Here is a 24,857-nt window from a genome sequence, read left to right on the forward strand (position 1 = left end):
TGTGTCTCCTACTACTACTGTATAGTGTTGGTTGTGAAGGTAGTACAGGAACTGACAGTATTGTTCACCATCAGATAGTGTATATGTTCCGGGATCCTCGTGACCTGTGTGTCTCCTACTACTACTGTATAGTGTTGGTTGTGAAGGTAGTACAGGAACTGACAGTATTGTTCACCATCAGATAGTGTATGTGTGCCGGGATCCTCGTGACGTGTGTGTCTCCTACTTCTACTGTATAGTGTTGGTTGTGAAGGTAGTACAGGAACTGACAGTATTGTTCACCATCAGATAGTGTATGTGTGCCGGGATCCTCGTGACGTGTGTGTCTCCTACTACTACTGTATAGTGTTGGTTGTGAAGGTAGTACAGGAACTGACAGTATTGTTCACCATCAGATAGTGTATGTGTGCCGGGATCCTCGTGACGTGTGTGTCTCCTACTACTACTGTATAGTGTTGGTTGTGAAGGTAGTACAGGAACTGACAGTATTGTTCACCATCAGATAGTGTATGTGTGCCGGGATCCTCGTGACGTGTGTGTCTCCTACTACTACTGTATAGTGTTGGTTTTGAAGGTAGTACAGGAACTGACAGTATTGTACACCATCAGATAGTGTATGTGTGCCGGGATCCTCGTGACGTGTGTGTCTCCTACTACTACTGTATAGTGTTGGTTGTGAAGGTAGTACAGGAACTGACAGTATTGTTCACCATCAGATAGTGTATGTGTGCCGGGATCCTCGTGACGTGTGTGTCTCCTACTACTACTGTATAGTGTTGGTTGTGAAGGTAGTACAGGAACTGACAGTATTGTTCACCATCAGATAGTGTATGTGTGCCGGGATCCTCGTGACGTGTGTGTCTCCTACTACTACTGTATAGTGTTGGTTGTGAAGGTAGTACAGGAACTGACAGTATTGCTCACCATCAGAAAGTGTATGTGTGCCGGGATCCTCGTGACGTGTGTGTCTCCTACTACTACTGTATAGTGTTGGTTGTGAAGGTAGTACAGGAACTGACAGTATTGTACACCATCAGATAGTGTATGTGTGCCGGGACCCTCGTGACGTGTGTGTCTCCTACTACTACTGTATAGTGTTGGTTGTGAAGGTAGTACAGGAACTGACAGTATTGTTCACCATCAGATAGTGTATGTGTGCCGGGATCCTCGTGACGTGTGTGTCTCCTACTACTACTGTATAGTGTTGGTTGTGAAGGTAGTACAGGAACTGACAGTATTGTACACCATCAGATAGTGTATGTGTGCCGGGACCCTCGTGACGTGTGTGTCTCCTACTTCTACTGTATAGTGTTGGATGTGAAGGTAGTACAGGAACTGACAGTATTGTTCACCATCAGATATTGTATGTCAGCCGGGATCCTCGTGACTTGTGTGTCTCCTACTACTACTGTATAGTGTTGGTTGTGAAGGTAGTACAGGAACTGACAGTACTGTACACCATCAGATAGTGTATGTGTGCCGGGATCCTCGTGACGTGTGCGTCTCCTACTACTACTGCATAGTGTTGGTTGTGAGGGTAGTACAGGAACTGACAGTATTGTACACCATCAGATAGTGTATGTGTACCGGGATCCTCGTGACGTGTGTGTCTCCTACTACTACTGTATAGTGTTGCTTGTGAAGGTAGTACAGGAACTGACAGTATTGTTCACCATCAGATAGTGTATGTGTACCGGGATCCTCGTGACGTGTGTGTCTCCTACTACTACTGTATAGTGTTGGTTGTGAAGGTAGTACAGGAACTGACAGTATTGTTCACCATCAGATAGTGTATGTGTGCCGGGATCCTCGTGACGTGTGTGTCTCCTACTACTACTGTATAGTGTTGGTTGTGAAGGTAGTACAGGAACTGACAGTATTGTTCACCATCAGATAGTGTATGTGTGCCGGGATCCTCGTGACGTGTGTGTCTCCTACTTCTACTGTATAGTGTTGGTTGTGAAGGTAGTACAGGAACTGACAGTATTGTTCACCGTCAGATAGTGTATGTGTGCCGGGATCCTCGTGACGTGTGTGTCTCCTACTACTACTGTATAGTGTTGGTTGTGAAGGTAGTGCAGGAACTGACAGTATTGTTCACCATCAGATAGTGTATGTGTGCCGGGATCCTCGTGACGTGTGTGTCTCCTACTACTACTGTATAGTGTTGGTTGTGAAGGTAGTACAGGAACTGACAGTATTGTTCACCATCAGATAGTGTATGTGTGCCGGGATCCTCGTGACGTGTGTGTCTCCTACTACTACTGTATAGTGTTGGTTGTGAAGGTAGTACAGGAACTGACAGTATTGTTCACCATCAGATAGTGTATGTGTGCCGGGATCCTCGTGACGTGTGTGTCTCCTACTACTACTGTATAGTGTTGGTTGTGAAGGTAGTACAGGAACTGACAGTATTGTTCACCATCAGATAGTGTATGTGTGCCGGGATCCTCGTGACGTGTGTGTCTCCTACTACTACTGTATAGTGTTGGTTGTGAAGGTAGTACAGGAACTGACAGTATTGTTCACCATCAGATAGTGTATGTGTGCCGGGATCCTCGTGACGTGTGTGTCTCCTACTACTACTGTATAGTGTTGGTTGTGAAGGTAGTACAGGAACTGACAGTATTGTTCACCATCAGATAGTGTATGTGTGCCGGGATCCTCGTGACGTGTGTGTCTCCTACTACTACTATATAGTGTTGGTTGTGAAGGTAGTACAGGAACTGACAGTATTGTTCACCATCAGATAGTGTATGTGTGCCGGGATCCTCGTGACGTGTGTGTCTCCTACTACTACTGTATAGTGTTGGTTGTGAAGGTAGTACAGGAACTGACAGTATTGTTTACCATCAGATAGTGTATGTGTGCCGTGATCCTCGTGACGTGTGTGTCTCCTACTACTACTGTATAGTGTTGGTTGTGAAGATAGTACAGGAACGGACAGTATTTTCACCATCAGATAGTGTATGTGTACCGTGATCCACGTGACGTGTTTGTCTCCTACTACTACTGTATAGTGTTGGTTGTGAAGGTAGTACAGGAACTGACAGTATTGTTCACCATCAGATAGTGTATGTGTGCCGGGATCCTCGTGACGTGTGTGTCTCCTACTACTACTGTATAGTGTTGGTTGTGAAGGTAGTACAGGAACTGACAGTATTGTTCACCATCAGATAGTGTATGTGTGCCGGGATCCTCGTGACGTGTGTGTCTCCTACTACTACTGTATAGTGTTGGTTGTGAAGGTAGTACAGGAACTGACAGTATTGCTCACCATCAGATAGTGTATGTGTGCCGGGATCCTCGTGACGTGTGTGTCTCCTACTACTACTGTATAGTGTTGGTTGTGAAGGTAGTACAGGAACTGACAGTATTGTACACCATCAGATAGTGTATGTGTGCCGGGACCCTCGTGACGTGTGTGTCTCCTACTACTACTGTATAGTGTTGGTTGTGAAGGTAGTACAGGAACTGACAGTATTGTTCACCATCAGATAGTGTATGTGTGCCGGGATCCTCGTGACGTGTGTGTCTCCTACTACTACTGAATAGTGTTGGTTGTGAAGGTAGTACAGGAACTGACAGTATTGTACACCATCAGATAGTGTATGTGTGCCGGGACCCTCGTGATGTGTGTGTCTCCTACTTCTACTGTATAGTGTTGGATGTGAAGGTAGTACAGGAACTGACAGTATTGTTCACCATCAGATATTGTATGTCAGCCGGGATCCTCGTGACTTGTGTGTCTCCTACTACTACTGTATAGTGTTGTTTGTGAAGGTAGTACAGGAACTGACAGTACTGTACACCATCAGATAGTGTATGTGTGCCGGGATCATCGTGACGTGTGCGTCTCCTACTACTACTGCATAGTGTTGGTTGTGAGGGTATTACAGGAACTGACAGTATTGTACACCATCAGATAGTGTATGTGTACCGGGATCCTCGTGACGTGTGTGTCTCCTACTACTACTGTATAGTGTTGCTTGTGAAGGTAGTACAGGAACTGACAGTATTGTTCACCATCAGATAGTGTATGTGTGCCGGGATCCTCGTGACGTGTGTGTCTCCTACTACTACTGTATAGTGTTGGTTGTGAAGGTAGTACAGGAACTGACAGTATTGTTCACCATCAGATAGTGTATGTGTGCCGGGATCCTCGTGACGTGTGTGTCTCCTACTACTACTGTATAGTGTTGGTTGTGAAGGTAGTACAGGAACTGACAGTATTGTTCACCATCAGATAGTGTATGTGTGCCGGGATCCTCGTGACGTGTGTGTCTCCTACTTCTACTGTATAGTGTTGGTTGTGAAGGTAGTACAGGAACTGACAGTATTGTACACCATCAGATAGTGTATGTGTTCCGGGATCCTCGTAACGTGTGTGTCTCATATTACTACTGTATAGTGTTGGTTGTGAAGGTAGTCCAGTAACTGACAGTATTGTTCACCATCAGATAGTGTATGTGTGCCGGGATCCTCGTGACGTGTGTGTCTCCTACTACTACTGTATAGTATTGGTTGTGAAGGTTGTACAGGAACTGACAGTATTGTTCACCATCAGATAGTGTATGTGTACCGGGATCCACGTGACGTGTGTGTCTCCTACTACTACTATATAGTGTTGGTTGTGAAGGTAGTACAGGAACTGACAGTATTGTTCACCATCAGATAGTGTATGTATGCCGGGATCCTCGTGACGTGTGTGTCTCCTACTACTACTGTATAATGTTTGTTGTGAAGGTTGTACAGGAACTGACAGTATTGTTCCTCATCAGATAGTGTATGTGTACCGGGATCCTCGTGAAGTGTGTGTCTCCTACTACTACTGTATAGTGTTGGTTGTGAAGGTAGTGCAGGAACTGACAGTACTGTTCACCATCAGATAGTGTATGTGTGCCGGGATCCTCGTGACGTGTGTGTCTCCTACTACTACTGTATAGTGTTGGTTGTGAAGGTAGTACAGGAACTGACAGTATTGTTCACTATCAGATAGTGTATGTGTGCCGGGATCCTCGTGACGTGTGTGTCTCCTACTACTACTGTATAGTGTTGGTTGTGAAGGTAGTACAGGAACTGACAGTATTGTTCACCATCAGATAGTGTATGTGTGCCGGGATCCTCGTGACGTGTGTGTCTCCTACTACTACTATATAGTGTTGGTTGTGAAGGTAGTACAGGAACTGACAGTATTGTTCACCATCAGATAGTGTATGTGTGCCGGGATCCTCGTGACGTGTGTGTCTCCTACTACTACTGTATAGTGTTTGTTGTGAAGGTAGTACAGGAACTGACAGTATTGTTCCCCATCAGATAGTGTATGTGTACCGGGATCCTCGTGAAGTGTGTGTCTCGTGACTTGTGTGTCTCCTACTTCTACTGTATAGTGTTGGTTGTGAAGGTAGTACAGGAACTGACAGTATTGTTCACCGTCAGATAGTGTATGTGTGCCGGGATCCTCGTGACGTGTGTGTCTCCTACTACTACTGTATAGTGTTGGTTGTGAAGGTAGTGCAGGAACTGACAGTATTGTTCACCATCAGATAGTGTATGTGTGCCGGGATCCTCGTGACGTGTGTGTCTCCTACTACTACTGTATAGTGTTGGTTGTGAAGGTAGTACAGGAACTGACAGTATTGCTCACCATCAGAAAGTGTATGTGTGCCGGGATCCTCGTGACGTGTGTGTCTCCTACTACTACTGTATAGTGTTGGTTGTGAAGGTAGTACAGGAACTGACAGTATTGTACACCATCAGATAGTGTATGTGTGCCGGGACCCTCGTGACGTGTGTGTCTCCTACTACTACTGTATAGTGTTGGTTGTGAAGGTAGTACAGGAACTGACAGTATTGTTCACCATCAGATAGTGTATGTGTGCCGGGATCCTCGTGACGTGTGTGTCTCCTACTACTACTGTATAGTGTTGGTTGTGAAGGTAGTACAGGAACTGACAGTATTGTACACCATCAGATAGTGTATGTGTGCCGGGACCCTCGTGACGTGTGTGTCTCCTACTTCTACTGTATAGTGTTGGATGTGAAGGTAGTACAGGAACTGACAGTATTGTTCACCATCAGATATTGTATGTCAGCCGGGATCCTCGTGACTTGTGTGTCTCCTACTACTACTGTATAGTGTTGGTTGTGAAGGTAGTACAGGAACTGACAGTACTGTACACCATCAGATAGTGTATGTGTGCCGGGATCCTCGTGACGTGTGCGTCTCCTACTACTACTGCATAGTGTTGGTTGTGAGGGTAGTACAGGAACTGACAGTATTGTACACCATCAGATAGTGTATGTGTACCGGGATGCTCGTGACGTGTGTCTCCTACTACTACTGTATAGTGTTGGTTGTGAAGGTAGTACAGGAACTGACAGTATTGTTCACCATCAGATAGTGTATGTGTGCCGGGATCCTCGTGACGTGTGTGTCTCCTACTACTACTGTATAGTGTTGGTTGTGAAGGTAGTACAGGAACTGACAGTATTGTTCACCATCAGATAGTGTATGTGTGCCGGGATCCTCGTGACGTGTGTGTCTCCTACTACTACTGTATAGTGTTGGTTGTGAAGGTAGTACAGGAACTGACAGTATTGTTCACCATCAGATAGTGTATGTGTGCCGGGATCCTCGTGACGTGTGTGTCTCCTACTTCTACTGTATAGTGTTGGTTGTGAAGGTAGTACAGGAACTGACAGTATTGTACACCATCAGATAGTGTATGTGTTCCGGGATCCTCGTAACGTGTGTGTCTCATATTACTACTGTATAGTGTTGGTTGTGAAGGTAGTCCAGTAACTGACAGTATTGTTCACCATCAGATAGTGTATGTGTGCCGGGATCCTCGTGACGTGTGTGTCTCCTACTATTACTGTATAGTGTTGGTTGTGAAGGTAGCACAGTAACTGACAGCATTGTTCACCATCAGATAGTGTATGTGTGCCGGGATCCTCGTGACGTGTGTGTCTCCTACTACTACTGTATAGTGTTGGTTGTGAAGGTAGTACAGGAACTGACAGTATTGTTCACCATCAGATAGTGTATGTGTGCCGGGATCCTCGTGACGTGTGTGTCTCCTACTACTACTGTATAGTGTTGGTTGTGAAGGTAGTACAGGAACTGACAGTATTGTTCACCATCAGATAGTGTATGTGTACCGGGATCCACGTGACGTGTGTGTCTCCTACTACTACCGTATAGTGTTGGTTGTGAAGGTAGTACAGGAACTGACAGTATTGTTCACCATCCGATAGTGTATATGTTTCGGGATCCTCGTGACCTGTGTGTCTCCTACTACTACTGTATAGTGTTGGTTGTGAAGGTAGTACAGGAACTGACAGTATTGTTCACCATCAGATAGTGTATGTGTGCCGGGATCCTCGTGACGTGTGTGTCTCCTACTACTACTGTATAGTGTTGGTTGTGAAGGTAGTACAGGAACTGACAGTATTGTTCACCATCAGATAGTGTATGTGTGCCGGGATCCTCGTGACGTGTGTGTCTCCTACTACTACTGTATAGTGTTGGTTGTGAAGGTAGTACAGGAACTGACAGTATTGTTCACCATCAGATAGTGTATGTGTGCCGGGATCCTCGTGACGCGTGTGTCTCCTACTACTACTGTATAGTGTTGGTTTTGAAGGTAGTACAGGAACTGACAGTATTGTACACCATCAGATAGTGTATGTGTGCCGGGATCCTCGTGACGTGTGTGTCTCCTACTTCTACTGTATAGTGTTGGTTGTGAAGGTAGTACAGGAACTGACAGTATTGTTCACCATCAGATAGTGTATGTGTGCCGGGATCCTCGTGACGTGTGTGTCTCCTACTACTACTGTATAGTGTTGGTTGTGAAGGTAGTACAGGAACTGACAGTATTGTTCACCATCAGATAGTGTATGTGTGCCGGGATCCTCGTGACGTGTGTGTCTCCTACTACTACTGTATAGTGTTGGTTGTGAAGGTAGTACAGGAACTGACAGTATTGTTCACCATCAGATAGTGTATGTGTGCCGGGATCCTCGTGACGCGTGTGTCTCCTACTACTACTGTATAGTGTTGGTTGTGAAGGTAGTACAGGAACTGACAGTATTGTACACCATCAGATAGTGTATGTGTGCCGGGATCCTCGTGACGTGTGTGTCTCCTACTACTACTGTATAGTGTTGGTTGTGAAGGTAGTACAGGAACTGACAGTATTGTTCACCATCAGATAGTGTATGTGTGCCGGGATCCTCGTGACGTGTGTGTCTCCTACTACTACTGTATAGTGTTGGTTGTGAAGGTAGTACAGGAACTGACAGTATTGTACACCATCAGATAGTGTATGTGTGCCGGGACCCTCGTGACGTGTGTGTCTCCTACTTCTACTGTATAGTGTTGGATGTGAAGGTAGTACAGGAACTGACAGTATTGTTCACCATCAGATATTGTATGTCAGCCGGGATCCTCGTGACTTGTGTGTCTCCTACTACTACTGTATAGTGTTGGTTGTGAAGGTAGTACAGGAACTGACAGTATTGTACACCATCAGATAGTGTATGTGTGCCGGGATCCTCGTGACTTGTGTGTCTCCTACTACTACTGTATAGTGTTGGTTGTGAGGGTAGTACAGGAACTGACAGTATTGTACACCATCAGATAGTGTATGTGTACCGGGATGCTCGTGACGTGTGTGTCTCCTACTTCTACTGTATAGTGTTGGTTGTGAAGGTAGTACAGGAACTGACAGTATTGTTCACCATCAGATAGTGTATGTGTGCCGGGATCCTCGTGACGTGTGTGTCTCCTACTACTACTGTATAGTGTTGGTTGTGAAGGTAGTACAGGAACTGACAGTATTGTTCACCATCAGATAGTGTATGTGTACCGGGATCCTCGTGACGTGTGTGTCTCCTACTACTACTGTATAGTGTTGGTTGTGAAGGTAGTACAGGAACTGACAGTATTGTTCACCATCAGATAGTGTATGTGTGCCGGGATCCTCGTGACGTGTGTGTCTCCTACTACTACTGTATAGTGTTGGTTGTGAAGGTAGTACAGGAACTGACAGTATTGTTCACCATCAGATAGTGTATGTGTGCCGGGATCCTCGTGACGTGTGTGTCTCCTACTACTACTGTATAGTGTTGGTTGTGAAGGTAGTACAGGAACTGACAGTATTGTTCACCATCAGATAGTGTATGTGTGCCGGGATCCTCGTGACGTGTGTGTCTCCTACTACTACTGTATAGTGTTGGTTGTGAAGGTAGTACAGGAACTGACAGTATTGTTCACCATCAGATAGTGTATTTGTGCCGGGATCCTCGTGACGTGTGTGTCTCCTACTACTACTGTATAGTGTTGGTTGTGAAGGTAGTACAGGAACTGACAGTATTGTTCACCATCAGATAGTGTATGTGTGCCGGGATCCTCGTGACGTGTGTGTCTCCTACTACTACTGTATAGTGTTGGTTGTGAAGGTAGTACAGGAACTGACAGTATTGTTCACCATCAGATAGTGTATGTGTGCCGGGATCCTCGTGACGTGTGTGTCTACTACTATTACTGTATAGTGTTGGTTGTGAAGGTAGCACAGGAACTGACAGTATTGTTCACCATCAGATAGTGTATGTGTGCCGGGATCCTCGTGACGTGTGTGTCTCCTACTACTACTGTATAGTGTTGGTTGTGAAGGTAGTACAGGAACTGACAGTATTGTTCACCATCAGATAGTGTATGTGTGCCGGGATCCTCGTGACGTGTGTGTCTCCTACTACTACTGTATAGTGTTGGTTGTGAAGGTAGTGCAGGAACTGACAGTATTGTTCACCATCAGATAGTGTATGTGTGCCGGGATCCTCGTGACGTGTGTGTCTCCTACTACTACTGTATAGTGTTGGTTGTGAAGGTAGTACAGGAACTGACAGTATTGTTCACCATCAGATAGTGTATGTGTGCCGGGATCCTCGTGACGTGTGTGTCTCCTACTACTACTGTATAGTGTTGGTTGTGAAGGTAGTACAGGAACTGACAGTATTGTTCACCATCAGATAGTGTATGTGTGCCGGGATCCTCGTGACGTGTGTGTCTCCTACTACTACTGTATAGTGTTGGTTGTGAAGGTAGTACAGGAACTGACAGTATTGTTCACCATCAGATAGTGTATGTGTGCCGGGATCCTCGTGACGTGTGTGTCTCCTACTACTACTGTATAGTGTTGGTTGTGAAGGTAGTACAGGAACTGACAGTATTGTTCACCATCAGATAGTGTATGTGTGCCGGGATCCTCGTGACGTGTGTGTCTCCTACTACTACTGTATAGTGTTGGTTGTGAAGGTAGTACAGGAACTGACAGTATTGTTCACCATCAGATAGTGTATGTGTGCCGGGATCCTCGTGACGTGTGTGTCTCCTACTACTACTGTATAGTGTTGGTTGTGAAGGTAGTAGAGGAACTGACAGTATTGTTCACCATCAGATAGTGTATGTGTGCCGGGATCCTCGTGACGTGTGTGTCTCCTACTACTACTGTATAGTGTTGGTTGTGAAGGTAGTACAGGAACTGACAGTATTGTTCACCATCAGATAGTGTATGTGTGCCGGGATCCTCGTGACGTGTGTGTCTCCTACTACTACTGTATAGTGTTGGTTGTGAAGGTAGTACAGGAACTGACAGTATTGTTCACCATCAGATAGTGTATGTGTGCCGGGATCCTCGTGACGCGTGTGTCTCCTACTACTACTGTATAGTGTTGGTTTTGAAGGTAGTACAGGAACTGACAGTATTGTACACCATCAGATAGTGTATGTGTGCCGGGATCCTCGTGACGTGTGTGTCTCCTACTTCTACTGTATAGTGTTGGTTGTGAAGGTAGTACAGGAACTGACAGTATTGTTCACCGTCAGATAGTGTATGTGTGCCGGGATCCTCGTGACGTGTGTGTCTCCTACTACTACTGTATAGTGTTGGTTGTGAAGGTAGTACAGGAACTGACAGTATTGTTCACCATCAGATAGTGTATGTGTGCCGGGATCCTCGTGACGTGTGTGTCTCCTACTACTACTGTATAGTGTTGGTTGTGAAGGTAGTACAGGAACTGACAGTATTGTTCACCATCAGATAGTGTATGTGTGCCGGGATCCTCGTGACGTGTGTGTCTCCTACTACTACTGTATAGTGTTGGTTGTGAAGGTAGTACAGGAACTGACAGTATTGCTCACCATCAGAAAGTGTATGTGTGCCGGGATCCTCGTGACGTGTGTGTCTCCTACTACTACTGTATAGTGTTGGTTGTGAAGGTAGTACAGGAACTGACAGTATTGTTCACCATCAGATAGTGTATGTGTGCCGGGATCCTCGTGACGTGTGTGTCTCCTACTACTACTGTATAGTGTTGGTTGTGAAGGTAGTACAGGAACTGACAGTATTGTTCACCATCAGATAGTGTATGTGTGCCGGGATCCTCGTGACGTGTGTGTCTCCTACTACTACTGTATAGTGTTGGTTGTGAAGGTAGTACAGGAACTGACAGTATTGTTCACCATCAGATAGTGTATGTGTGCCGGGATCCTCGTGACGTGTGTGTCTCCTACTACTACTGTATAGTGTTGGTTGTGAAGGTAGTACAGGAACTGACAGTATTGTTCACCATCAGATAGTGTATGTGTGCCGGGATCCTCGTGACGTGTGTGTCTCCTACTACTACTGTATAGTGTTGGTTGTGAAGGTAGTACAGGAACTGACAGTATTGTTCACCATCAGATAGTGTATGTGTGCCGGGATCCTCGTGACGTGTGTGTCTCCTACTACTACTGTATAGTGTTGGTTGTGAAGGTAGTACAGGAACTGACAGTATTGTTCACCATCAGATAGTGTATGTGTGCCGGGATCCTCGTGACGTGTGTGTCTCCTACTACTACTGTATAGTGTTGGTTGTGAAGGTAGTACAGGAACTGACAGTATTGTTCACCATCAGATAGTGTATGTGTGCCGGGATCCTCGTGACGTGTGTGTCTCCTACTACTACTGTATAGTTTTGGTTGTGAAGGTAGTACAGGAACTGACAGTATTGTTCACCATCAGATAGTGTATGTGTGCCGGGATCCTCGTGACGTGTGTGTCTCCTACTACTACTGTATAGTGTTGGTTGTGAAGGTAGTACAGGAACTGACAGTATTGTTCACCATCAGATAGTGTATGTGTGCCGGGATACTCGTGACGTGTGTGTCTCCTACTACTACTGTATAGTGTTGGTTGTGAAGGTAGTACAGGAACTGACAGTATTGTTCACCATCAGATAGTGTATGTGTGCCGGGATCCTCGTGACGTGTGTGTCTCCTACTACTACTGTATAGTGTTGGTTGTGAAGGTAGTACAGGAACTGACAGTATTGTTCACCATCAGATAGTGTATGTGTGCCGGGATCCTCGTGACGTGTGTGTCTACTACTATTACTGTATAGTGTTGGTTGTGAAGGTAGCACAGGAACTGACAGTATTGTTCACCATCAGATAGTGTATGTGTGCCGGGATCCTCGTGACGTGTGTGTCTCCTACTACTACTGTATAGTATTGGTTGTGAAGGTAGTACAGGAACTGACAGTATTGTTCACCATCAGATAGTGTATGTGTGCCGGGATCCTCGTGACGTGTGTGTCTCCTACTACTACTGTATAGTGTTGGTTGTGAAGGTAGTACAGGAACTGACAGTATTGTTCACCATCAGATAGTGTATGTGTGCCGGGATCCTCGTGACGTGTGTGTCTCCTACTACTACTGTATAGTGTTGGTTGTGAAGGTAGTACAGGAACTGACAGTATTGTTCACCATCAGATAGTGTATGTGTGCCGGGATCCTCGTGACGTGTGTGTCTCCTACTACTACTGTATAGTGTTGGTTGTGAAGGTAGTACAGGAACTGACAGTATTGTTCACCATCAGATAGTGTATGTGTGCCGGGATCCTCGTGACGTGTGTGTCTCCTACTACTTCTGTATAGTGTTTGTTGTGAAGGTAGTACAGGAACTGACAGTATTGTTCACCATCAGATAGTGTATGTGTGCCGGGATTCTCGTGACGTGTGTGTCTCCTACTACTACTGTATAGTGTTGGTTGTGAAGGTAGTACAGGAACTGACAGTATTGTTCACCATCAGATAGTGTATGTGTGCCGGGATCCTCGTGACGTGAGTGTCTCCTACTACTACTGTATAGTGTTGGTTGTGAAGGTAGTACAGGAACTGACAGTATTGTTCACCATCAGATAGTGTATGTGTGTCGGGATCCTCGTGACGTGAGTGTCTCCTACTACTACTGTATAGTGTTGGTTGTGAAGGTAGTACAGGAACTGACAGTATTGTTCACCATCAGATAGTGTATGTGTGCCGGGATCCTCGTGACGTGTGTGTCTCCTACTACTACTGTATAGTGTTGGTTGTGAAGGTAGTACAGGAACTGACAGTATTGTTCACCATCAGATAGTGTATGCGTGCCGGGATCCTCGTGACGTGTGTGTCTCCTCCTACTACTGTATAGTGTTGGTTGTGAAGGTAGTGCATGAACTGACAGTACTGTTCACCATCATATAGTGTATGTGTGCCGGGATCCTCGTGACGTGTGTGTCTCCTACTACAGCTGTATAGTGTTGGTTGTGAAGGTAGTACAGGAACTGACAGTATTGTTCACCATCAGATAGTGTATGTGTGCCGGGATCCTCGTGAGGTGTGTGTCTCCTACTACTACTGTATAGTGTTGGTTGTGAAGGTAGTACAGGAACTGACAGTATTGTTCACCATCAGATAGTGTATGTGTGCCGGGATCCTCGTGACGTGTGTGTCTCCTACTACTACTGTATAGTGTTGGTTGTGAAGGTAGTACAGGAACTGACAGTATTGTTCACCATCAGATAGTGTATGTGTGCCGGGATCCTCGTGACGTGTGTGTCTCCTACTACTACTGTATAGTGTTGGTTGTGAAGGTAGTACAGGAACTGACAGTATTGTTCACCATCAGATAGTGTATGTGTGCCGGGATCCTCGTGACGTGTGTGTCTCCTACTACTACTGTATAGTGTTGGTTGTGAAGGTAGTACAGGAACTGACAGTATTGTTCACCATCAGATAGTGTATGTGTGCCGGGATCCTCGTGACGTGTGTGTCTCCTACTACTACTGTATAGTGTTGGTTGTGAAGGTAGTACAGGAACTGACAGTATTGTTCACCATCAGATAGTGTATGTGTGCCGGGATCCTCGTGACGTGTGTGTCTCCTACTACTACTGTATAGTGTTGGTTGTGAAGGTAGTACAGGAACTGACAGTATTGTTCACCATCAGATAGTGTATGTGTGCCGGGATCCTCGTGACGTGTGTGTCTCCTACTACTACTGTATAGTGTTGGTTGTGAAGGTAGTACAGGAACTGACAGTATTGTTCACCATCAGATAGTGTATGTGTGCCGGGATCCTCGTGACGTGAGTGTCTCCTACTACTACTGTATAGTGTTGGTTGTGAAGGTAGTACAGGAACTGACAGTATTGTTCACCATCAGATAGTGTATGTGTGCCGGGATCCTCGTGACGTGTGTGTCTACTACTATTACTGTATAGTGTTGGTTGTGAAGGTAGCACAGGAACTGACAGTATTGTTCACCATCAGATAGTGTATGTGTGCCGGGATCCTCGTGACGTGTGTGTCTCCTACTACTACTGTATAATATTGGTTGTGAAGGTAGTACAGGAACTGACAGTATTGTTCACCATCAGATAGTGTATGTGTGCCGGGATCCTCGTGACGTGTGTATCTCCTACTTCTACTGCATAGTGTTGGTTGTGAAGGTAGTACAGGAACTGACAGTATTGTTCACCATCAGATAGTGTATGTGTGCTGGGATCCTCGTGACGTGTGTGTCTCCTACTACTTCTGTATAGTGTTGGTTGTGAAGGTAGTACAGGAACTGACAGTATTGTTCACCATCAGATAGTGTATGTGTGCCGGGATCCTCGTGACGTGTGTGTCTCCTACTACTACTGTATAGTGTTGGTTGTGAAGGTAGTACAGGAACTGACAGTATTGTTCAACATCAGATAGTGTATGTGTGCCGGGATCCTCGTGACGTGTGTGTCTCCTACTACTACTGTATAGTGTTGGTTGTGAAGGTAGTACAGGAACTGACAGTATTGTTCACCATCAGATAGTGTATGTGTGCCGGGATCCTCGTGACGTGTGTGTCTCCTACTACTACTGTATAGTGTTGGTTGTGAAGGTAGTACAGGAACTGACAGTATTGTTCACCATCAGATAGTGTATGTGTGCCGGGATCCTCGTGACGTGTGTGTCTCCTACTACTACTGTATAGTGTTGGTTGTGAAGGTAGTACAGGAACTGACAGTATTGTTCAACATCAGATAGTGTATGTGTGCCGGGATCCTCGTGACGTGTGTGTCTCCTACTACTACTGTATAGTGTTGGTGGTGAAGGTAGTACAGGAACTGACAGTATTGTTCACCATCAGATAGTGTATGTGTGCCGGGATCCTCGTGACGTGTGTGTCTCCTACTACTACTGTATAGTGTTGGTTGTGAAGATAGTACAGTAACTGACAGTATTGTTCACCATCAGATAGTGTATGTGTGCCGGGATCCTCGTGACGTGCGTGTCTCCTACTACTACTGTATAGTGTTGGTTGCAAAGGTAGTACAGGAACTGACAGTATTGTTCACCATCAGATAGTGTATGTGTGCCGGGATCCTCGTGAAGTGTGTGTCTCCTACTACTACTGTATAGTGTTGGTTGTGAAGGTAGTACAGGAACTGACAGTATTGTTCACCATCAGATAGTGTATGTGTGCCGGGATCCTCGTGACGTGTGTGTCTCCTACAACTACTGTATAGTGTTGGTTGTGAAGGTAGTACAGGAACTGACAGTATTGTTCACCATCAGATAGTGTATGTGTGCCGGGATCCTCGTGACGTGTGTGTCTCCTACTACTACTGTATAGTGTTGGTTGTGAAGGTAGTACAGGAACTGACAGTATTGTTCACCATCAGATAGTGTATGTGTGCCGGGATCCTCGTGACGTGTGTGTCTCCTACTACTACTGTATAGTGTTGGTTGTGAAGGTAGTACAGGAACTGACAGGATTGTTCACCATCAGATAGTGTATGTGTGCCGGGATCCTCGTGACGTGTGTGTCTCCTACTACTACTGTATAGTGTTGGTTGTGAAGGTAGTACAGGAACTGACAGTATTGTTCACCATCAGATAGTGTATGTGTGCCGGGATCCTCGTGACGTGTGTGTCTCCTACTACTACTGTATAGTGTTGGTTGTGAAGGTAGTACAGGAACTGACAGTATTGTTCACCATCAGATAGTGTATGTGTGCCGGGATCCTCGTGACGTGTGTGTCTCCTACTACTACTGTATAGTGTTGGTTGTGAAGGTAGTACAGGAACTGACAGTATTGTTCACCATCAGATAGTGTATGTGTGCCGGGATCCTCGTGACGTGTGTGTCTCCTACTACTACTGTATAGTGTTGGTTGTGAAGGTAGTACAGGAACTGACAGTATTGTTCACCATCAGATAGTGTATGTGTGCCGGGATCCTCGTGACGTGTGTGTCTCCTACTACTACTGTATAGTATAGGTTGTGCAGGTAGTACAGGAACTGACAGTATTGTTCACCATCAGATAGTGTATGTGTGCCGGGATCCTCGTGACGTGTGTGTCTCCTACTACTACTGTATAGTGTTGGTTGTGAAGGTAGTACAGGAACTGACAGTATTGTTCACCATCAGATAGTGTATGTGTGCCGGGATCCTCGTGACGTGTGTGTCTCATACTACTACTGTATAGTGTTGGTTGTGAAGGTAGTACAGGAACTGACAGTATTGTTCACCATCAGATAGTGTATGTGTGCCGGGATCCTCGTGACGTGTGTGTCTCTTACTACTACTGTATAGTGTTGGTTGTGAAGGTAGTACAGGAACTGACAGTATTGTTCACAATCAGATAGTGTATGTGTGCCGGGATCCTCGTGACGTGTGTGTCTCCTACTTCTACTCTATAGTGTTGGTTGTGAAGGTAGTACAGGAACTGACAGTATTGTTCACCATCAGATAGTGTATGTGTGCCGGGATCCTCGTGACGTGTGTGTCTCCTACTTCTACTGTATAGTGTTGGTTGTGAAGGTAGTACAGGAACTGACAGTATTGTACACCATCAGATAGTGTATGTGTGCCGGGAACCTCGTAACGTGTGTGTCTCCTATTACTACTGTATAGTGTTGGTTGTGAAGGTAGTGCAGTAACTGACAGTATTGTTCACCATCAGATAGTGTATGCCGGGATCCTCGTGACGTGTGTGTCTCCTACTACTACTGTATAATGTTTGTTGTGAAGGTTGTACAGGAACTGACAGTATTGTTCCTCATCAGATAGTGTATGTGTACCGGGATCCTCGTGAAGTGTGTGTCTCCTACTACTACTGTATAGTGTTGGTTGTGAAGGTAGTACAGGAACTGACAGTATTGTTCACGATCAGATAGTGTATGTGTGCCGGGATCCTCGTGACGTGTGTGTCTCCTACTACTTCTGTATAGTATTGGTTGTGAAGGTAGTACAGGAACTGACAGTATTGTGCACCATCAGATAGTGTATGTGTACCGGGATCCACGTGACGTGTGTGTCTCCTACTACTACTGTATAGTGTTGGTTGTGAAGGTAGTACAGGAACTGACAGTATTGTTCACCATCAGATAGTGTATGTGTGCCGGGATCCTCGTGACGTGTGTGTCTCCTACTACTACTGTATAGTGTTGGTTGTGAAGGTAGTACAGGAACTGACAGTATTGTTCACCATCAGATAGTGTATGTGTGCCGGGATCCTCGTGACGTGTGTGTCTCCTACTACTACTGTATAGTGTTGGTTGTGAAGGTAGTACAGGAACTGACAGTATTGTTCACCATCAGATAGTGTATGTGTGCCGGGATCCTCGTGACGTGTGTGTCTCCTACTACTACTGTATAGTGTTGGTTGTGAAGGTAGTACAAGAACTGACAGTATTGTTCACCATCAGATAGTGTATGTGTGCCGGGATCCTCGTGACGTGTGTGTCTCCTACTACTACTGTATAGTGTTGGTTGTGAAGGTAGTACAGGAACTGACAGTATTGTTCACCATCAGATAGTGTATGTGTGCCGGGATCCTCGTGACGTGTGTGTCTCCTACTACTACTGTATAGTGTTGGTTGTGAAGGTAGTACAGGAACTGACAGTATTGTTCACCATCAGATAGTGTATGTGTGCCGGGATCCTCGTGACGTGTGTGTCTCCTACTACTACTGTATAGTGTTGGTTGTGAAGGTAGTACAGGAACTGACAGTATTGTTCACCATCAGATAGTGTATGTGTGCCGGGATCCTCGTGACGTGTATGTCTCCTACTACTACTGTATAGTGTTGGTTGTGAAGGTAGTACAGGAACTGACAGTATAGTTCACCATCAGATAGTGTATGTGTGCCGGGATCCTCGTGACGTGTGTGTCTACTACTATTACTGTATAGTGTTGGTTGTGAAGGTAGCACAGGAACTGACAGTATTGTTCACCATCAGATAGTGTATGTGTGCCGGGATCCTCGTGACGTGTGTGTCTCCTACTACTACTGTATAGTGTTGGTTGTGAAGGTAGTACAGGAACTGACAGTATTGTTCACCATCAGATAGTGTATGTGTGCCGGGATCCTCGTGACGTGTGTGTCTCCTACTTCTACTGTATAGTGTTGGTTGTGAAGGTAGTACAGGAACTGTCAGTATTGTTCACCATCAGATAGTGTATGTGTGCCGGGATCCTCGTGACGTGTGTGTCTCCTACTACTACTGTATAGTGTTGGTTGTGAAGGTAGTACAGGAACTGACAGTATTGTTCACCATCAGATAGTGTATGTGTGCCGGGATCCTCGTGACGCGTGTGTCTCCTACTACTACTGTATAGTGTTGGTTGTGAAGGTAGTACAGGAACTGACAGTATTGTTCACCATCAGATAGTGTATGTGTGCCGGGATCCTCGTGACGTGTGTGTCTCCTACTACTACTGTATAGTGTTGGTTGTGAAGGTAGTACAGGAACTGACAGTATTGTTCACCATCAGATAGTGTATGTGTGCCGGGATCCTCGTGACGTGTGTGTCTCCTACTACTACTGTATAGTGTTGGTTGTGAAGGTAGTACAGGAACTGACAGTATTGTTCACCATCAGATAGTGTATGTGTGCCGGGATCCTCGTGACGTGTGTGTCTCCTACTACTACTGTATAGTGTTGGTTGTGAAGGTAGTACAGGAACTGACAGTACTGTTCACCATCAGATAGTGTATGTGTGCCGGGATCCTCGTGACGTGTGTGTCTCCTACTACTACTGTATAGTGTTGGTTGTGAAGGTAGTACAGGAACTGACAGTATTGTTCACCATCAGATAGTGTATGTGTGCCGGGATCCTCGTGACGTGTGTGTCTCCTACTACTACTGTATAGTGTTGGTTGTGAAGGTAGTACAGGAACTGACAGTATTGTTCACCATCAGATAGTGTATGTGTGCCGGGATCCTCGTGACGTGTGTGTCTCCTACTACTACTGTATAGTGTTGGTTGTGAAGGTAGTACAGGAACTGACAGTATTGTTCACCATCAGATAGTGTATGTGTGCCGGGATCCTCGTGACGTGTGTGTCTCCTACTATTACTGTATTGTGTTGGTTGTGAAGATAGTACAGGAACTGACAGTATTGTTCACCATCAGATAGTGTATGTGAGCCGGGATCCTCGTGACGTGTGTGTCTCATACTACTACTGTATAGTGTTGGTTGTGAAGGTAGTACAGGAACTGACAGTATTGTTCTCCATCAGATAGTGTATGTGTGCCGGGATCCTCGTGACGTGTGTGTCTCCTACTACTACTGTATAGTGTTGGTTGTGAAGGTAGTACAGGAACTGACAGTATTGTTCACCATCAGATAGTGTATGTGTGCCGGGATCCTCGTGACGTGTGTGTCTCCTACTACTACTGTATAGTGTTGGTTGTGAAGGTAGTACAGGAACTGACAGTATTGTTCTCCATCAGATAGTGTATGTGTGCCGGGATCCTCGTGACGTGTGTGTCTCCTACTACTACTTTATAGTGTTGTTTGTGAAGGTAGTACAGGAACTGACAGTATTGTACACCATCAGATAGTGTATGTGTGCCGGGATCCTCGTGACGTGTGTGTCTCCTACTACTACTGTATAGTGTTGGTTGTGAAGGTAGTACAGGAACTGACAGTATTGTTCACCATCAGATAGTGTATGTGTGCCGGGATCCTCGTGACGTGTGTGTCTCCTACTACTACTGTATAGTGTTGGTTGTGAAGGTAGTACAGGAACTGACAGTATTGTTCACCATCAGATAGTGTATGTGTGCCGGGATCCTCGTGACGTGTGTGTCTCCTACTACTACTGTATAGTGTTGGTTGTGAAGGTAGTACAGGAACTGACAGTATTGTTCACCATCAGATAGTGTATGTGTGCCGGGATCCTCGTGACGTGTGTGTCTCCTACTACTACTGTATAGTGTTGGTTGTGAAGGTAGTACAGGAACTGACAGTATTGTTCACCATCAGATAGTGTATGTGTGCCGGGATCCTCGTGACGTGTGTGTCTCCTACTACTACTGTATAGTGTTGGTTGTGAAGGTAGTACAGGAACTGACAGTATTGTTCACCATCAGATAGTGTATGTGTGCCGGGATCCTCGTGACGTGTGTGTCTCCTACTACTACTGTATAGTGTTGGTTGTGAAGATAGTACAGTAACTGACAGTATTGTTCACCATCAGATAGTGTATGTGTGCCGGGATCCTCGTGACGTGTGTGTCTCCTACTACTACTGTATAGTGTTGGTTGTGAAGGTAGTACAGGAACTGACAGTATTGTTCACCATCAGATAGTGTATGTGTGCCGGGATCCTCGTGACGTGTGTGTCTCCTACTACTACTGTATCGTATTGGTTGTGAGGGTAGTACAGGAACTGACAGTATTGTTCACCATCAGATAGTGTATGTGTGCCGGGATTCTCGTGACGTGTGTGTCTCCTACTACTACTGTATAGTGTTGGTTGTGAAGGTAATACAGGAACTGACAGTATTGTTCACCATCAGATAGTGTATGTGTGCCGGGATCCTCGTGACGTGAGTGTCTCCTACTACTACTGTATAGTGTTGGTTGTGAAGGTAGTACAGGAACTGACAGTATTGTTCACCATCAGATAGTGTATGTGTGCCGGGATCCTCGTGACGCGTGTGTCTCCTACTACTACTGTATAGTGTTGGTTTTGAAGGTAGTACAGGAACTGACAGTATTGTTCACCATCAGATAGTGTATGTGTGCCGGGATCCTCGTGACGTGTGTGTCTCCTACTACTACTGTATAGTGTTGGTTGTGAAGGTAGTACAGGAACTGACAGTATTGTTCACCATCAGATAGTGTATGTGTGCCGGGATCCTCGTGACGTGTGTGTCTCCTACTACTTCTGTATAGTATTGGTTGTGAAGGTAGTACAGGAACTGACAGTATTGTTCACCATCAGATAGTGTATGTGTACCGGGATCCACGTGACGTGTGTGTCTCCTACTACTACTGTATAGTGTTTGTTGTGAAGGTAGTACAGGAACTGACAGTATTGTTCACCTTCAGATAGTGTATGTGTGCCGGGATCCTCGTGACGTGTGTGTCTCCTACTACTACTGTATAGTGTTGGTTGTGAAGGTAGTACAGGAACTGACAGTATTGTTCACCATCAGATAGTGTATGTGTGCCGGGATCCTCGTGACGTGTGTGTCTCCTACTACTACTGTATAGTGTTGGTTGTGAAGGTAGTGCAGGAACTGACAGTACTGTTCACCATCACATAGTGTATGTGTGCCGGGATCCTCGTGACGTGTGTGTCTCCTACTACTACTGTATAGTGTTGGTTGTGAAGGTAGTTCAGGAACTGACAATATTGTTCACCATCAGATAGTGTATGTGTACCGGGATCCTCGTGACGTGAGTGTCTCCTACTACTACTGTATAGTGTTGGTTGTGAAGGTAGTACAGGAACTGACAGTATTGTTCACCTTCAGATAGTGTATGTGTGCCGGGATCCTCGTGACGTGTGTGTCTCCTACTACTACTTTATAGTGTTGGTTGTGAAGGTAGTACAGGAACTGACAGTATTGTTCACCATCAGATAGTGTATGTGTACCGGGATCCTCGTGACGTGAGTGTCTCCTACTACTACTGTATAGTGTTGGTTGTGAAGGTAGTACAGGAACTGACAGTATTGTTCACCATCAGATAGTGTATGTGTCCGGGATCCTCGTGACGTGTGTGTCTCCTACTACTACTGTATAGTGTTGGTTGTGAAGGTAGTACAGGAACTGACAGTATTGTTCACCATCAGATAGTGTATGTGTGCCGGGATCCTCGTGACGTGTGTGTCTCCTACTACTACTGTATAGTGTTGGTTGTGAAGGTAGTACAGGAACTGACAGTATTGTTCTCCATCAGATAGTGTATGTGTGCCGGGATCCTCGTGACGTGTGTGTCTCCTACTACTACTGTATAGTGTTGGTTGTGAAGGTAGTACAGGAACTGACAGTATTGTTCACCATCAGATAGTGTATGTGTGCCGGGATCCTCGTGACGTGTGTGTCTCCTACTACTACTGTATAGTGTTGGTTGTGAAGGTAGTACAGGAACTGACAGTATTGTTCACCATCAGATAGTGTATGTGTGCCGGGATCCTCGTGACGTGTGTGTCTCCTACTACTACTGTATAGTGTTGGTTGTGAAGGTAGTACAGGAACTGACAGTATTGTTCACCGTCAGATAGTGTATGTGTGCCGGGATCCTCGTGACGTGTGTGTCTCCTACTACTACTGTATAGTGTTGGTTGTGAAGGTAGTGCAGGAACTGACAGTATTGTTCACCATCAGATAGTGTATGTGTGTCTCCTACTACCGGGATCCACGTGACGTGCGTGTCTCCTACTACTACTGTATAGTGTTGGTTGTGAAGGTAGTACAGGAACTGACAGTATTGTTCACCATCAGATAGTGTATGTGTGCCGGGATCCTCGTGACGTGTGTGTCTCCTACTACTACTGTATAGTGTTGGTTGTGAAGGTAGTACAGGAACTGACAGTATTGTTCACCATCAGATAGTGTATGTGTGCCGGGATCCTCGTGACGTGCGTGTCTCCTACTACTACTGTATAGTGTTGGTTGTGAAGGTAGTACAGGAACTGACAGTATTGTTCACCATCAGATAGTGTATGTGTGCCGGGATCCTCGTGACGTGTGTCTCCTACTACTACTGTATAGTGTTGGTTGTGAAGGTAGTGCAGGAACTGACAGTATTGTTCACCATCAGATAGTGTATGTGTGCCGGGATCCTCGTGACGTGTGTCTCCTACTACTACTGTATAGTGTTGGTTGTGAAGGTAGTACAGGAACTGACAGTATTGTTCACCATCAGATAGTGTATGTGTGCCGGGATCCTCGTGACGTGTGTGTCTCCTACTACTACTGTATAGTGTTGGTTGTGAAGGTAGTACAGGAACTGACAGTATTGTTCACCATCAGATAGTGTATGTGTGCCGGGATCCTCGTGACGTGTGTGTCTCCTACTACTACTGTATAGTGTTGGTTGTGAAGGTAGTACAGGAACTGACAGTATTGTTCACCATCAGATAGTGTATGTGTGCCGGGATCCTCGTGACGTGTGTGTCTCCTACTACTACTGTATAGTGTTGGTTGTGAAGGTAGTACAGGAACTGACAGTATTGTTCACCATCAGATAGTGTATGTGTGCCGGGATCCTCGTGAAGTGTGTGTCTTCTACTACTACCACTACGTCAAGCTGAATGGCTACAAAAACACCTTCAATCACTTCGTCCAATTATTCCTCGATAATTTAAGTATGATTCTCACTCTCCATTTTTAAAGTTGCTTTCTAACAAAAATTATTTAAATCAAACAAAGTCATGGCAGAAAGAAATGTAATATAACCAAGCTTTATAAAATATAATACTGATAGTTCTTGCGTGTGTGTGTGTGTGTGTGTGTGTGTGTGTGTGTGTGTGTGTGTGTGTGTGTGTGTGTGTGTGTGTGTGTGTGTGTCTGTGTGTATGTGTGTGTGTGTGTGTTCTTGCGTGTGAGTGTGTGTGTGTGTGTTTGTGTGTGTGTGTGTGTGTGTGTTCTTGCGTGTGAGTGTGTGTGTGTGTGTGTCTGTGTGTCTGTGTTGTGTGTGTGTGTGTGTGTGTGTGTGTGTGTGTGTGTGTGTGTGTGTGTGTGTGTGTGTGTGTGTGTGTGTGTGTGTGTGTGTGTGTGTGTGTGTGTGTGTGTGTGTGTGTGTGTGTGTGTGTGTGTGTGTGTGTGTGTGTGTGTGTGTGTGTGTGTACTCACCTAATTGTACTCACCTAATTGTGGTTGCAGGGGTCGAGACTCAGCTCCTGGCCCCGCCTCTTCACTGATCGCTACTGGATCCTCTCTCTCTCTGCTTCCTGAGCTTTGTCATACCTCTTCTTAAAACTATGTATGGTTCCTGCCTCCACTACTTCACTTGCTAGGCTATTCCACTTGCTGACAACTCTATGACTGAAGAAATACTTCCTAACGTCCCTGTGACTCGTCTGAGTCTTCAGCTTCCAGTTGTGACCCCTTGTCCCTGTGTCCCCTCTCTGGAACATCCTATCTCTGTCCACCTTGTCTATTCCCCGCAGTATCTTGTATGTCGTTATCATGTCTCCCCTGACCCTTCTGTCCTCCAGTGTCGTCAGTCCGATTTCCCTTAACCTTTCCTCGTACGACAT

The 24,857-nt window shown here is 45.6% G+C and overlaps 1 protein-coding gene across 2 annotated transcripts in view; it reads left to right on the forward strand.

Moving 5' to 3' along the window:
* Positions 1 to 24,076, forward strand: part of LOC138852895 (luciferin sulfotransferase-like) — a 138,715-nt gene extending 114,639 nt beyond the window's left edge. Inside the window, exon 5 of one of the 2 annotated variants that reach the window (XM_070086467.1) lies at positions 23,843 to 24,076. In XM_070086467.1, coding sequence (XP_069942568.1) covers positions 23,843 to 23,989 — 147 coding nt within the window. In that variant the 3' untranslated portion in view covers positions 23,990 to 24,076. Of the gene's footprint in view, positions 1 to 1,465; positions 1,800 to 23,842 lie in introns of those variants that run through there. The other variant, XM_070086468.1, reaches the window with a different exon arrangement.
* Positions 24,077 to 24,857: the final 781 nt, after the last annotated feature.

Source organism: Cherax quadricarinatus, chromosome 18 (assembly GCF_038502225.1).
Source record: "Cherax quadricarinatus isolate ZL_2023a chromosome 18, ASM3850222v1, whole genome shotgun sequence".
Taxonomy (NCBI): Eukaryota; Metazoa; Arthropoda; class Malacostraca; order Decapoda; family Parastacidae; genus Cherax; species Cherax quadricarinatus.